The sequence below is a fragment of the Nuphar pumila genome, chromosome 7, assembly GCF_984573655.1.
Source record: "Nuphar pumila chromosome 7, dmNupPumi1.hap1.1, whole genome shotgun sequence".
Classification (NCBI taxonomy): Eukaryota; Viridiplantae; Streptophyta; class Magnoliopsida; order Nymphaeales; family Nymphaeaceae; genus Nuphar; species Nuphar pumila.
In genome coordinates, this window is record NC_143255.1 from 90680294 (window position 1) to 90696652 (window position 16359).

General features: G+C 38.4%; 2 protein-coding genes across 2 annotated transcripts; both read left to right on the forward strand.

The window, feature by feature from the left end:
• Positions 1 to 584: 584 nt before the first annotated feature.
• On the forward strand, positions 585 to 8912 carry LOC149832448 (serine carboxypeptidase-like 34). Its single transcript, XM_090013247.1, has 10 exons — positions 585 to 831; positions 1978 to 2085; positions 2261 to 2356; positions 3166 to 3258; positions 3341 to 3429; positions 4452 to 4736; positions 4842 to 4978; positions 6541 to 6633; positions 7801 to 7906; positions 8763 to 8912. Exons 1-10 carry the CDS (start codon positions 585 to 587, stop codon positions 8910 to 8912), a joined length of 1404 nt encoding a protein of 467 aa, XP_089869373.1.
• A 3290-nt stretch (positions 8913 to 12202) lies between these two features.
• On the forward strand, positions 12203 to 15662 carry LOC149832449 (serine carboxypeptidase-like 34). The gene is made up of 4 exons (XM_090013248.1): positions 12203 to 12350; positions 13102 to 13158; positions 14598 to 14701; positions 15513 to 15662. Exons 1-4 carry the CDS (start codon positions 12203 to 12205, stop codon positions 15660 to 15662), a joined length of 459 nt encoding a protein of 152 aa, XP_089869374.1.
• The last annotated feature ends 697 nt before the right edge of the window (positions 15663 to 16359 follow it).

Below are 16359 nucleotides of genomic sequence, written 5' to 3' on the forward strand. Positions count from 1 at the left end.
ATCCTCACCGAGAACCGGGTCACTTAATGGGCTCGCCTCTCTGCGAGGTAAAACGCCAGGTCGAGGACACGACCAGGCGACCTTAGGAGCCCCAACCGTGATAAATCACATGATTAATACTTAATATTTATCATATAATTTTTTTTTGAATTTATAACCCGAAGAAACCACACCCAGCACGAAAACCTAATCACGTTGGCTCAGCCTGCCATACCTACAGCCGTTGTGCCGGTTGAGTAAAACTCTGAGACTAGGACCCCTTTTCCCGGGGCCTATGTTACGACATTGGCTTGCGCAGAAGTGACGCCCATGGGAATCGAACCTTGACTGCCCGGTCGTCTAACAGCCAAGACTCCACCCCACTACGCCAACCCCCCTTTGGGCATACTTACCGTATGAATGATGTTGCCAAAATTCTATTACCATTGCCACAATTAATTATTGAGCTTGACAGGCGTAATGCAGCCGGACCCATTTACGGGAACGTGGATTGCGATCCAAATTCTATAAATACCAACGATGGCCAAGAGGCTGAAGAAGAGAAGTTCTGCTGGTTTTGTTGTTGCTCTTTCTCCTTGTTGGTCATGGCGTTGCTGCTCGTCTTCCTGATGCTCCTGTTCTCTCCCTTCGCCGCATCCGGGCCATCAGATTTTGAAGATCTCCAGGCTGCCGACCGTGTCGTCCGGCTTCCCGGCCAGCCTCCGGTTAAGTTTCGGCAGTTTGCCGGATACGTCACTGTCGACGAGCACAGTGGGAAGGCCCTCTTCTACTGGTTCTTTGAAGCCACCCACAAACCGGAAGAGAAACCTGTCCTTCTGTGGCTCAATGGAGGTATAGGACAATTGTGCTTCCTGTTTGCATGATTTTGATTTGCATATCATCATCATAATAATTTTACTACCATTATCATGAAACTACCAGTCGTGACCTAGGCCATGCAGGCTGCAGCCCAATATCATGGCCACATCATCATCACTGTCATGATCATCATCATCTTCAGATCATATCCTTGCCATGGCATCTACCAATGTCGGGTTTCTGCTACTCTTTCTTTGGCAAGGAATCCCATTTTCCTTCTATAATGGATCGATAAATAAAAAATAATGATAAGAATAATTTATAATAATGAAAATAACATAACAATACTATCATTTATACTTATTGACACATCTGTTGATATTAAAAGCAAGGCATGAGAAGCGGCTGCTGTTAATTCCGAAAGTACCTCTGAACTTAAGCACAACTGGCAATATCCAATGGTGGATGTTAATTACAATCATAATTATAATTATAATTAGCGTTTTATTATTACCATAATGATGCTGATTCACTATTACACTAATAGAAGTTGACTCTCTCTAACTGAAATACTATACTTATTATTTTGGCATCATCTTTCAAGTAACACATCGATTTTGTTTATAAAGAAAATAGTTGAATCATTGGTTTCCTTATCGGAAACAAAAGCTGTATAATTGTCTTTTTTAAAGTCGCCATCAAAAAAAGCATCCATACGCACATGGCACCTACATATGCAATGCATGCATAATAGCGAAAGAGAACCAAACTATTCCTTTTTTTTTTTTAACATAACACTGTCACATAATCTTGCTATAGTAGTCATGTATCTGAACTTGATTAATCATATAATGAATAACATGCATGTAGTCACATATACAATAAATGCATGCCATAATCTTCGAAGTGTACAAAATGGTTGCAAGCGTAAGAGGCTCTCCAGCTTCAAACTGGATGGTATCCATTCACCAGTGGAACAAATTCCATTATCCCATAGCTAGTGTATAAAGATGGAAATTCTGTATAATTTAAGAGCTGACATTCTTTATCAAACACCATGTGCTCACATGCATGGCCATTATTCTAACCGCATTGCTTGCTTTTCTTTTGATGGATGTTTAAAACTAGAAGGGGGGGGGAGCACTACCATAAATTTAATGGGACATTTTGCATTTTCAGGTCCTGGTTGTTCCTCGATTGGATATGGGGAGGCACAAGAATTAGGACCATTCTTGGTGAAGAAAGGGGTTCCTGAGCTAAAATTCAATAGCTATAGTTGGAACAAAGGTTGATCCCTTCTGATATTGCTTTATTTCTATTTCCCATTCGAGAGTTTTGCAACATCTCTTCTGTTATGCACCAACATCTAATCTCTCTCTCTCTCTCTCTCTCTCTCTCTCTCTCTCTCTCTCTCTCTCTCTCTCTCTCTCTCTCTCTCTCTCTCTTTAAACTCCAAATGCAGAGGCCAATTTGCTATTTGTAGAGTCACCAGTTGGTGTAGGATTTTCTTACACAAACACCTCCTCTGATATTCCAAAGCTTGGAGACAAAATCACAGGTACTGTTCTGGAACCTCCAATCTGTGGCTGCTATTCAAAGTAATGACAAGTTCAGTGGGGTCAGAACCGAACTGGACCCTTCAAGCTGGTCATTGTTGGTTGCAAAGTTCACTCAATCTGGAGTCTGGACCCACTTTTTAAAAGTTGATACATTTTAAAAAAATATAAAAACTTTACTACTTTGAAAATGTTATGCTTTATTGTGATACTAATATGCTAGACATTTTTTATATATTTCCTTGCAGTCATATATATGATAATATTTGCTTGATAATAGATTGGCATGCATAAAATTTCAGAAAAAAAGAGAAACAAGACTTGAAAGACTCGAAAAGAGAATGTGAGATGTCATATCAAGAAACATGATCCATAAATATGACCCAATGTAGTTGGGATGAGTTCGATGATGATATAATGATGAGTTTTTTTTTTTATATTTTCCTTAAAAAATTTGATAATTTATTGCTAGATTTTCCCGAGTAGGAGATTTGTGATCTTGGCTTACTTAATTTAGTTTAATAGATTTAGGGATAAGGCTTGATGATAACGAAGATCTTTTTGGTATTTCTTCAAAAACAAATTTGATTTATGGCTAGATTTTCCTTGCTGCTAATTTCCTAGGAACGAGATTTGTGACCTCACAGCTTACCAAATTCAGTTAAATGGATTTGGATCATTTGGATATCCGATCCAAATGACATTCTTATTTTACATGATTTTGTGTTTCTTTCTTTTTTTCCCCTTTTTTTATCAACAGCATTAAGAGGTGAGGCCGTTTTTTTTTAATAATGTGAAAGCTTCTCTGCAGCAAGGGATTCTTACGTATTCCTGGTCAACTGGTTCAGAAGGTTTCCTCAGTACAGTTCCCATGAATTCTTCATCTCGGGCGAGAGCTATGCAGGTAAATTGGATTTTCCCATGGGGTTATTTTAGTCATACGGTGAAATTCAGGTACATTTTGTTGACTTTCCATTCTTGGGCAGGGCACTACGTTCCACAGTTGGCAGAGTACATCTTCGACCAGAACAAGAAGGGAGGCAACGAGCATTACATCAACCTCAAGGGTTTCATTGTAAGTTTGACATGGTTTGACTGAATGGTAAATGACAAGAATAGGCATGGGCACCCATTTTAATTGTCGCAAATAGCCATAAACCAAGCCTAGTCCGAGCTCAAGCCAAGAGAGCTAGCTATGGCCCTCCGCAGGGCTGTCAAACGTGCCAAAATAACCAAGCTTGGGGTTTTCGAGCTTGGCACATTCTTGTGGCGAGCTAAGTTGGGTTCAAGCTCATAATGAGCCCAAGTTAAATGAGCTGAGTTCAAGATGGCTTTGTTTACATAAAAAATACATTGTTTTAGAGGTGGAAGAAACAGGATTACAAAAAATGTGTTGTTTCACAGTTAGAAATAATAAGATTTTACATTAAGCAATTTTTTTGAATACCAAAAAATTCAATCATATGTTCTTCATATACTATATGATGTAAAATATATTTTTTACTATTTAACGAGCTCATTGTGAGTTAAGCGAAGCCAAAATAGAGTTATTATTCATATTCTGCTTGCTGAACCTACTTTTGAGTTTGAACGAGCTCTTTACAAGCCGAACATGAGCTGAGTCACTAGCAGCTCAACTTGTTTTCCAGCCCTAGCCCTCAATTACAGAGATGTGTGATCTGCAATTTTCATCAATAATGTGTGAACCATACAAATTTTATGGATTTTTTTGTTTTTTTCTCTTGAATCTAACCGAAGTGACATGCTTGGTTTTATAAGAACCTGCTCATGAATCATTCGATTCTGATGTATAAAAGAGATTTTTAAGGCTTTAAAATCAATGGTGCATAATCTTTATAAATATATTTTTTTGAACAAAAAATAATCTTTATAAATATTCAAGCATTCAAAAATCACATTTTTTTTTATCGAAAATACACGATTCAATGGCATGATTCATAGCAAATTCACCATGCCAAGCACATCTTGATTGTTGGATTTGCAAAAAAAAAAAAAAAAATGTTGAAATTGCCCGTATTTTATACTTCTCATATTATAGCTAGTGATCACACTGCCATCTAATACCGGGTCGTGCAGGTCGGAAATGCCTTGCTGGATGACGAGACGGACCAGAACGGGATGATCGACTATGCATGGGATCACGCCGTTATATCTGACAGTACCTATCACTCCATCAAGAAGAACTGTGACTTCCTTCGTGAAAACCAAACGGAGGAGTGCAATGCAGCTATTAAGGGCTACTACTCGGTCTACGACATCATTGACATGTACAGCCTTTACAGCCCAAAATGCGTCAACGGACTCTCAAGTCGCTCAAGAAAGAGGATTGAAGGTGTCGCCCCTAGAGTCTTAGGCAAATTCGTGAGTGTTCCCACATCCATATTTTAATATTATTACGATAGTATCCAGCTATCTCATTCGACCCGAGTATATTATTATTTTATTTTATTTTATTTTATTTTTCAGGAAGGTTGGCACAGGAAGCCGGCAGGATATGATCCATGTTTGGATGACTACACGGAAGCCTATTTCAACAGGCCGGATGTTCAAAAGGCTCTGCATGCCAATGTGACCGGAATCAACCAACCTTGGGCTCTTTGCAGGTTTATTCCTTTTATAACCTTTATTTGTGTAAGTGTAGTGACAATGAGTGAGGGAGGATCAGGTCAGGGGTATTTCATTCATTGCGATGAACGGCACCCAATCGTCATGCTTTGGCATTGTTTTCAACGGTTGGTTTTTCATCAACTAGATGCCGTTCATCTAGAGCATCAACCGTTCTAACAAATTTTGTGAGACTCATCTAAGAGGTCAATAATCCAAACACGGCATCCCATCATTTACATTCAATCCTAACCATCGATCCAATCAATGGCTAGATGGTTCTGTTGGATGGCTATGATTGAATGTATGATGAATCCCGGCCATCCTATTTCTTAATGATGGGAACCGTGTTCTTTCATGGCAGACAATAGCGGGTTCCTTTTATTTTTTCTTTAAATTAAAGGATTTCATATGGATGGTTATGTCACAAGGACGCTGGCATGATGGTACAAGACACCAAAGCGTTAAAAATTTCAAAATTAGGGCATGAGGGCAGTTTTTAAAAAAATATATATATATATAATTTGTAAAACATATTTTGGATATTTTTATTATATAAAAGTATATTTGCTATTAATAGTATCTAAAATGTTAAAATAATATAAGGCGCATCGCGTGGCATGTCCACGTGCCGTGTCGCATCACCTAAACAGGAGAACACATGTAACGTGTCCCTTTAGCATAGATTGGCGGGGAAAAACCTAAACAGCAATGTCATGTTGCCAACCGGCCCAACGGTAGCATTTCACTTTTTTTTTTCTTTTTTAAGAAGGCAACGGTAGCATTTCACAAATTAATACATTTAAGTTATTACATCGGTTTTGATAACCCAAGTTAATTTGATGAAAATTTGTTTTTGATCAGCTGTGCAAAAGTAATTTAGGTATATTCTTGACAATATTCAAAACATAGGTGTATTTTTTATTATTGCCAAAATTTTAGGTGCGTTTTTGGAAAATTTCCCTTAGAAATATAAATGAGCATGAAATCACAAACAATAAGTGTTAATTACATTAGGGGTGTCTGTTCTGACCCAGACTTGGACCAGATTTTTGGGTATGGTATCGGATCTAGATTCGGGTCTACTATAAGAGAAACCATACTCAGACCAGATAAGATCAACTACATGAACCAGACCCGAACCATACCTGAAAAAATAATATTTTATTATGATTTTTACATTGAAAAATTGCAGGTCTTAATTGGAACTTGGGTCGGTCCTGTGTCTGGTATAAAATTTCATAAGCTACACCTGGATCCATGTATTAATTGGACCTTTGGGTCCGAACCCAGGTCTTAATCGGGTCTTCTTAATTATTTGTCACCATATATACCCAGACCCTATAGGGTTTGGTCCTGGTGGAGTCTGGGTAAACCAGACCCATTGACACCCCTATTTACATCGTTGCTATATTTAAAGGGCTTGTTTTTACAAAATACTCCAAAGGTAACGCAATTGGTTCCCGGTTCTTCAATTTTAAAAATGCCGTTATATATGAGTTTGCATTGATTCATCATAACGTGGAAGATTGTTGGTTATTGTTTTGGGTAAAAATTTCAGTGATGTGATCGAGACTTGGGCTGATGCACCACCTTCCATCCTCCCAATTATCAGAAAACTCATCCATGGAGGCCTTCGAGTCTGGGTTTACAGGTAACTTCTCAAAATATCTAGAAATTCTTTCTTATTACCAAGAATATCCAACATTGCATTGATATATTATTACCAAATAATCAATAAACTTCTATAATACTATATTTTAAGGGTGGGGAACGGCCTGGCCCGGCAACCCACCCCCAGGAAAGGGCTGAGCTGGGACAAGGGCTATCAACAAAAATATTATTTAACATTTTTATAGATTTATAAAAAAAAATAAATCTTATACATATATAGTGATATTTGCCTCTCATCTAATCTGGTAGATGTGACTTGTAAACCTCACCAATTTTTTTTTTAGGATAATCCAAGGGACTGACCGTACATTGGCTGGGCCCCCGGTTGGTAATTAAGCCCTTGAGATCTTCCCTGCCGACTGGGGAATACACCCAGCTTGGACCTTGCGGCAAGGAAGGCCACCCATGGGTTTTGAATCTGTGACCCCCGTCCACTTGGTAACATTCACAAGTTAATGGATGCCAAGAGTTCATAATTCACAAGTGCATGTCCCTAAGTGTCGTGGGGTAATTAAGCCCTCAGAGTTTTATGCTGACATGGACTGCTACCTAAGCACGACAGGCTGAGTCAGCACGGCTAGGTCTCTTCGCCTGTGGCAGTTTCTCTGAGTAAAAAAAAAAAGAAGTGCAGGTCCCTAGGCCGAAGCTGGTATATTCCTTAGTAGGCAAGGGGACTTGTGGTTGTACGCAAATGATCTCTCAGTGGGCGGTTTTTCTCTAGTTATCGAAAAAAAAAAAATTATCTTGAAAACAAAATTTTCAACTTATCCCTAGCTTTACCAGATTATAAAAATTTTTGTTGATACTTATTTAGGATATGAAACAAAACTTTGGAAGATAATTTGAAGAAAATTAGACCCAAGCAGGCCTTTGATCTTTGTCTGTTAGCTTTGGGCACCTCAAATGAATCTTGATCCAAATCCAATCATCCTAATCCAATTGATAAATCCTTTTTGACTGAAATGGCTGGTCCTGAATCTGGATTGGGATCAGACCAACCAAATATGCTCAGTTCCAATTGGTATCTTGATCCTACGACTCCTTTCAATCTTACCAACCACTGTGGGTGGTTCTCATCTGTTATCGGGTCTCGATCCGATCTGTGAGCCTAATATTAAATTTTCCTTTTTTTCCCCTTAATTTGCAGTGGAGACACAGATGGGAGAATTCCAGTTACTGCAACGAGGTATACATTGAACAAACTTGGATTGAAGATTATAAAAGAATGGGTTCCTTGGTACCATCATCAGCAGGTATTCAACCACAACTGCTTTTATTTGTTCTAGAACCTCACCAAAATGGCTACAACTAGGATATTACTAGTAGGGTTCCAAGGGATCAGATAGTACTGGCTTGATCTTGTCTGATCCGAATCCGAGTCCATGATCAACTAAGTTAAACTATAGGTCTGAACCGAAAGACAGAACCAAATGAGATCCCATGAGGTAGAATTGAATCCATAACCATACTCTATATGGTGATATTGTATCTGCCCAAAAAGACTGCAAACAAGCATCTTACTTTTGAAACTTGTGAACACATCAGATTTTCTAAGGATTTGGATATAGATTGCCAGGAATTATTGATCTGGGTCTGGATACAAGATGGTTCTATCACAAAGGCTGAATCTGAATATGCTTTTGGATCTTATTTTAAGATCCATATCCAAGGAAAATGCCACAGCTCTGGATCGGAGGTTTGACTTTCATCTGTTTGCAACCCTAATTGCTGCGTGGCCTAGAGATGTTTATAGATCTCATCTGGGGTAATACCCACACAATTTTCAACCAAAATGTAACCACGTGTCCAATCTGATAAGATTTGGACCTGTATATATATCCGGGTCCAGCATGGATGCTTCTTAACAGATCCTCACTGAGGTCCAGGAAAGGAAGCTACGGATAGACCTGGATCCAACAAGAGTCAAGAAGTAATGAGGGCAAATCAAAGCTTGATATCCAATTTGGTCGATTGTGGCCACACCGGATCAAACCCGATATGGACCCAGGTTCCAACCATGAAAGATCCGGCCAGACCTAGACTCATACTAGTGTAGACAGGCGTGTCCATAGTGATTTCCTGATTAACTTCTTTAAATCTCATTTTCAGGTTGGTGGGTGGTCGGAAATTTATGATGGACTGACATTTGTGACCATTCGCGGTGCCGGGCACCAAGTTCCGACGTTCGCCCCAGCCCAATCCCGTCAACTCATCAGGCACTTCTTGAAAAACGAGAAGCTTCCAACTGCGCCCTTTTAACAAGTTACATGTTTTCCCAGCAATTCCAAGTAAAATGCATGATAAGATCTAAGAATTTTCCAAATTTATGATATTTTTGTTCGATCCATTTGGGCCATTGGATCTACTCATCAAGTCGATCATCCATAGCTGATGTAGTTATAAAGTTAATTTCCTTTAATTAGAGAAAAATCAAATCAATTCAGAGTTTTTTCTAGAGAATACAAGATTGCAGTGCTTTCATTTAGTTAATTTGTTAACAATAAATATACCGATTCTGGCAAATTGGCTATCACAATATCAGTTGAATAAATGAAATGGCATCAATTCAAATCTACTATATTTTTTAATTGATAGACTTTTAGGCGTGTTTGATTGAGTGGACTGGACTGTGTAGAATTGTCTTATTTGGACACTGCTTGCCGGATGCAGAGATATCCTGGACAAACAGAGTTTTTGTCTCAAATGTTCCGCTCTTTTTTGTTTTTAGTTTTTTTTTTTTCTGTTTTTTATCCCTGGTGCCCAGCACAGCGTTGCTCCAAGGAGAGACGCGGAACACCTAAAAGGTGTTCCAGCAACCCGTGCATCCACCATTTGCATCGAGCGCGTTGGGCGTGGACAACAGCGACCCATGGATGCTGCTGTACATGCAATCAAACACCCTCTCAGATACAGAGATGTAAACGTGTGATATTTGGTCCAGATCTATGCAAAATTGAACAAATCTAATCTTATGGAATAGAAATCTGGGCTGGTTCTGAATCGTTTATTGGAGGCTTGAAAATTGCAGTACCTGATCCAACCCATCAATTGGACATCTTACCCAAATCAGTACGTGTCAGACCTCCTTTGATTAGGGACACATGTTACGGTTTACATGTAAATACGTATCTGAATGAATATATAACCAATACAGACAGGGGCTTCTCTTGTCTGGTAAGAGCAGCTAGTGCACGGCAACTTGTGTTGGGACGTTCCAGGCACAAAACCCAATGGGTATAGTCGTATAACTGGTTACTGATAGGGTCTGCCTAACCCCAGCTTGCCATAACAAAAATGAATAGATAACTAATAGAATGAGTTTGGTTCAGTATCGAGATTCAACCTGAATACATCTAGGGCAACATCCGATGTTCAAGTCGTGTCTAGGGGTGGGCATCGGGTCGGGTTTTGGCCCGGTTCTTAATGGGCACAGCCCATTGGCTCAACAGGCTAATGTGAAGCTGGTCAGGTCCAGCCCGGCCCGGCCTGGCTCAATCTTAAAATGCATAAATGCTTAAATGAAATTATGGATAAAAGAGAGAATAGCATGTTTCCATGGAAGCACTAATTAGGCAAATAATAATAATTAACAAATAGTAAGTTCCCATGCAACTAATTAGGTAAATAATAATAGTTATCCAAGTTGACATGTAATAGTTAATTTTTAAATTTTTTATATTATTAAAAAATTTAATAAATAACTCTGGCCCATTGGGCCATCCCGATAACCTGCCGCCCGGTACCTAACGGGCCCAAACCTAAAATCATGGCCCAAACCCGGCCCATGGCTGGCCGGGTCGGCTTGGCCCATCAGGCTGCCGCTCGGGTTGCCCACCCCATCCGTGAAATTGCTCACACAACAGAAATAACCTGTAATTAGTCTTGATCACACAAACAACTCACTCAAACAGCTCATAGTAACCGAGATACCCACTAAAATTGCTCACAACTCATGACTTTTAGTGAGATACCCACTAAAATTCTAACGTTCTGCAGAAATATATTACAGGTTATGTGTTCAAATCCTGGCTCGATACAAAGGTCAATAAATTACTTGTGCATCAAACAAAAACAAATGGGACCATGCAGGCCTGTAAAAATAGCATAACATTTCTGCTTTTGTTATTATCTTGTTGGTACTCCTGCTACTTCAACCACTACTACTCCCACCATTACTAAATTAACTGATCCACATGTAAGAAATTTCTACAAAACATTGAACAGATGAAAAAGTACAAGAAATCAAATACTAGATGGTGAGAAGTTGAGTTTTTTTTTTTTTCCTTCTGTTTTTAATTAAACCCACCTGGCTGATAATATCATAGCATAGTTTATTATATGCTAGGGTCAGAAAGAGGTTCCACCTGAATAATATTCTTGAAGTCAGACAATGATTTCAAGAATAATTCTTGAAGTCTGGTTTGCCTTTTGTCATTGGCAAGCCATGCTGCAACCTCCTCAGACGAGACATGGATGGACTTCAATTCTCTAATGTAGGAAAACTCCAATATATTAATATTTGTGATCAAGATCAAATGAGAAGATAGCCAATTGTAACAATGAATGATAAATATCAAACAGTAAAAAGGGATAAGCTTATAAACTTTATCGCAATTTCAATCTACTATTGTAGAAGGCATACGTACTTTGGGTCAATTTTATCCCTTTTTGTCAAATTTACGACAAGGAATTGTTCATAGAGTCAAAGCATCACAGCACTGAGATTAACAAATGCATCAGTAACTCACAGATAAATGGGTTAACCTGTGACCAAAGTGAAAGATTTAAGAGAACTGATCACCTGTTTTACCCAATCACACAAACAGATAATCTAAAAGAGATCACCTGCATATGGGACCTTGCAGAATTTGTCTTTATAGATTCAGCACTATACTCAAGAATGCTTTCACGTGTCTCTGTACTTTTGAGAAGCACAAGGAGAACATCCTTAAGGCCATCATACAACTGGTTCATTTGCCTAGATAACCACTTTATCACCATCCCCATTATCCAATAACCACCACCACTTTAACTGCACACAAGGCACTAAGTGGTTCATTGGATTCTCTGGTGAGACCCATATGACCATACTTTGGATCCAATATCCGGATCTATACTTAGGATCTAATACCTGGATCCAACATAGCAATCTGTACTAAAACATCCGAGCAAGCTTGGACGAGCATACTTCTGAAAGATTTATAAAGATCAATATCAAATCCTTAAGAAAAAGAAGCCAGTCTGCAAAACCCTCTGTTTTTTCAACTAGCCTTCCACTAATTTTTCCTATTTTTCAAGAACAGATCTGAGACATATGTCACCTGGGTACGGTTACGGACCCGAACCCAACAGTCTCCCCTACCAAATGAGCAGAACCCTCATGGGAAAAAACAGCCTTTGACCAAGCCTAGTCCGAGCTCGAGCCAGGAGAGCTATGTCCATGGCCCTGGTGCATTTGTCTAACACATATAAATGGCACTCAATCACCATATGCCACATGTGCACTGTTGTTAATTATTGGGAAATTATACTTCTTAACCCCTCTAGCCATGGTTGGAAATAAAGTTCATGGGAATTCTACACGAAGGTTGGCAGCATGTTTGTATGACCACATGGAAGCCTACTTCAACAGGCCTGACGTCCAAAAGGCTCGGCATGCCAATGTGACAATAATCAGCCGTCCTTGGGTCTTTGCAAGTTAATTCCTTAACCTGTATTTCCCGTAGCGTGTTAACTGTAGTGATAACACGGACACGTATGGACACAACAAAAATACAATTTTTTTTTCAAAACTAGGTCACAATGGCACAAATTAAAATTGATTTTTAATTGATAAAAATTATTTTTTATATTTTAATACATAAAAGTATATTTATTATTAAGATTAAAATATTAAAATAACACAAATAATATAGATGTGCCACTTAGAGCTGCGCCCATTAAGGTGTGCACCACAGAACATGTAGTTGGGTTTGGGTTCGGGGTCAAAACACTGCTTGTATAGTTTAAGAAATACATTTTTAGTTAATAATGATTATAAAATCCATGCTCAAACCTGACTCAAATGATGTTCAGGGTTGGTTAGGTTTATAGTTTTTATAGGTTTTTTTTAGACAGAGAAAGCTGGGGTTAGGCAGACACCTACCAGTTATACCATCGGGATTCCAACTTGCAACGTCTCAACACAAGGTGACGTGCAGTAACTGCTCATGCCAGACAAGCATAGCTCTAGTTGGTGTAGTTTTTATAGTTTCATCACTAGCAGAATGTATTTGAGGAATAATCAATATACTTTTAATGTAGAACAGAAATAAAGCATTGGATCAAACTCTTTTTTTTTTTTTATAAGCAAGCTGGGTTTAGGCAGACCCCCACCAGTTACACAGCATACCATTGGGTTTGGGTTTGAACTTGCAACGTTCTAACACATGGTGACTTGCACTAACAGCTCCTACCAAAGAGGCGGAGCCTCAGTTGGTGGATCAAACTCTTATTTGGTGTCAAGGTAATAGCTATGAATAGCCATCCAGTGGTGTTGCAATGAATCCTATGATCATCTGAAAATTCTGATTCGGATACTTGACTAGGTAGACTAGTGGTGCAACAAAGGCATGTGACAAGATGTTATCATATTTCGTATTCCTCAGTTATTTTGTGTTATTTGTTAATTTTTGCGAGTGTATAATTGTTAAACCTTAATTTGAATAAATAAAGTAATTTAAAATTTTCAGTTGTGTCGTATTTGCATCATGTACCTTATCCATACCCTTTTAGAAATTATTGAGAAATATAAATGAGAGCATGTTAGAATATGAATCAAGAAGTGCTTACATGGCTGCAATCTTTAAAGGGCTTCACGTTTTTTTTTTCCCAAGATCATAGTCCAGGCAATTAGTCCTTGATGATTCTTTTCTTTTACTAAGACACTATCCATGGAGGCCTTAGAGTTTGGTTTTGCAGCTGAATTCTCAAATTATCTTGAAAATTCTTGCTTATTTTTTAAAATATCCTACACTTAAGCCGGAGGTCATTTATAAGCACTGCAAAAGTATTTACATCAAAAGAAAAGAAAAAGGTGAAAATATGGCAAGCTGGAACAATACCAATGGTTATTATAAAATGACCAACAAACACTTAATCTTATGATCTTCTAAGGGTGAGGAAATAGGCTGCCCCGATCAAGCCCATCAAACCCCACATACACCAAATGAAATCCTTTTTTATATTTATATTTTTAATTTATGATTTTTATAAATTTTTTATATTTATACCTTCTAATATTTTCCTATAAAAGCTCCACTAATCTGGTAAGGGTGACTCGTGAACATTATTAAGTTGATTGGACATCACAAGTTCAAAACCCACATGTGCACAGCTTCGAGGTTGAAGCTTACTAGGCAAGGGGAACATTGTGTTTTAGGACAATGAACTCAGTGAGAGAGGTGGGTTTTCTCATTAATTAAAAAAATTTCTCTAAAAAGCAAAATTTTAAATTTATCCAAGATTTACCAGATTTGGGGCTCGCAAATAAAATCTGAAGAAATTTATTATATATTTTTGGATACCTCTTTAAGAAATGAAACAAAATTTGAAACATAATTTAAGGAAATGAGTGTTCTTCCGGTTTCCTTCAAAAAAATGTTGAAATTGGACCTATCCTGGCCTTATCTTGTCCGTTAACTTTGGGCACCTAAAATGTATCTTGATCCAAATCCGACTTTGCATTATCTGAAGCCATCCAACCTAAATCTGGTCAGGATCAACCGGCCATATGTGCCAGGTCCGATTGGTATCTTGATCCTATAGATGATTCATCATTCAGTCTTATGAACACGAGTAGTTGGGTCTCATCTGTTATTGGGTCTGGATCTGATCCGATTCCATGGCATGTGCACAATGTGAAACCTTTTCTTTTCCTTTTTTTGTTTTTCCTTAAATTTGTAGTGGAGACAGATGTGAATGTTCCAGTGACTTCAACGAGGTATACATTGCACAAACTTGGATTGCAGATTCTAGAAGAATGGGTTCCTTGGTACCATCATCAGCAGGTATTCATCACCAAGTGTTTTTATTTGTTCTAGAACCTTATATAAATATCTTCAATAGGATATTGGGGTGACCCAAACCCAAATCAGTACTCATAACTAACTAAACTAAGCAACGTCTCCAAACCGAAGTTCACAGTCAAGTGAGATCCAATGAGGTAGAATTGGATCTGGAACCAAGTTTTATACAGTGATACTGGATCTTGTACAAATGGCTGCACCCAAGCATCCTACTTTTGAAATTTATGAACAGATCAGATTCTCTATGGATCTGAATATAGATAAACAGGAAGTATTGAACTGGATATGGATACAAATCACACAAAGGGTTGAATCTAGTCTGATCGTACTTTTGCATGTTATTTTAAGATCCGTAACAAAGTTGGCCAATGGCTCTCATCCGGGTTATATCTTACGGTTTTCAACCAAAATGGAACCATGTGAAGCCTCTGATTATAGTTGACCCATATCTGGTTCCAGCATAGTTGCTTCTAAAATATCATGACTGAGATCCAGGAAAGGAAGTTCTGACTAGACCTGGATCTGACAAGAGCCAAAAAGTAAATTGTGCAAATCGAAGCTTGAAATCCATGATAATGAAAAAAAGCTTGAAATCCATGATAATGAAAAAAAGCTTGATATCCAATTTGGTCGATTCTGGCCCTCACGGGGCCAGAATCTATCTGGATCTATGTTACAACCATGAAGGATCCGGCCAAGCTTGGACTTAAACCTGATGCTGAAGTATACTAATACAAGCATGGGTCTCTATAACCATTCCTTGATTAGGTTCTCATTTAAATTTCATTTTCAGGTTGGTGGATGGTTGGAACTTTACCATGGACCGACATTTGTGACCATTCGGGGAGCAGGGCACCATGTTCCGACCTTCGCCCCAGCCCGATCCCATCAACTCATCAGGCACTTCTTGAAAAACAATAAGCTTCCAACTGAGCTCTTTTAGCAAGTTACATGTTTCTGATTGGAGTTGCCTCTCTTGGGATTTGAATCCAAATACATAACTTTGTGTGACTGGAAGCAGCCTAGCTTTTTTTTTTTTTGAAAGGCAAGCTGGGGTTAGGCAGACCCCCACCAGTTATTATTCAACGTACGACTGGGTTTTGAACAGGCAACATCCCACCACAAGGAGATGTGAACTGATAGCTCCTACAAACCAAGCGGAGCCCCCGTTGCCTAGCTATCTTAACCTATCACAACAACCACATTACAATTAAATTTATTTAAGAGAGGCATGATTATGAACATGAAGCACTTACTAGCATAGAGGCTGATAAGATTGCTGAATATGATATCTGGATTTGCAGAACTGCACCGTATTATCCGGGGGGATCTCTTGAATCTGTCCATAGGCTATCCCCCATTTTGCATAGCAAAACAAAAGTATAGAAGCTAACGATATCATTAGACCATTAACCTTTAAATCATAGGAAACCAACGAATTTTCTTTCATGTCACTGATATAGACTCATTTCAGGGCTATTTTCTGTTTTGTAACAATTATTGTTGTTTTTTTCAAAACACAAATAAAAACATGATATTTTGAAAATTGCTAAAAGCTCTGTTGTAATTGCAACATTTTTAAGGGGTTATGGCATTGATGAATTCATGACATTTTAAAGTTTATCATGATATTTCAAATA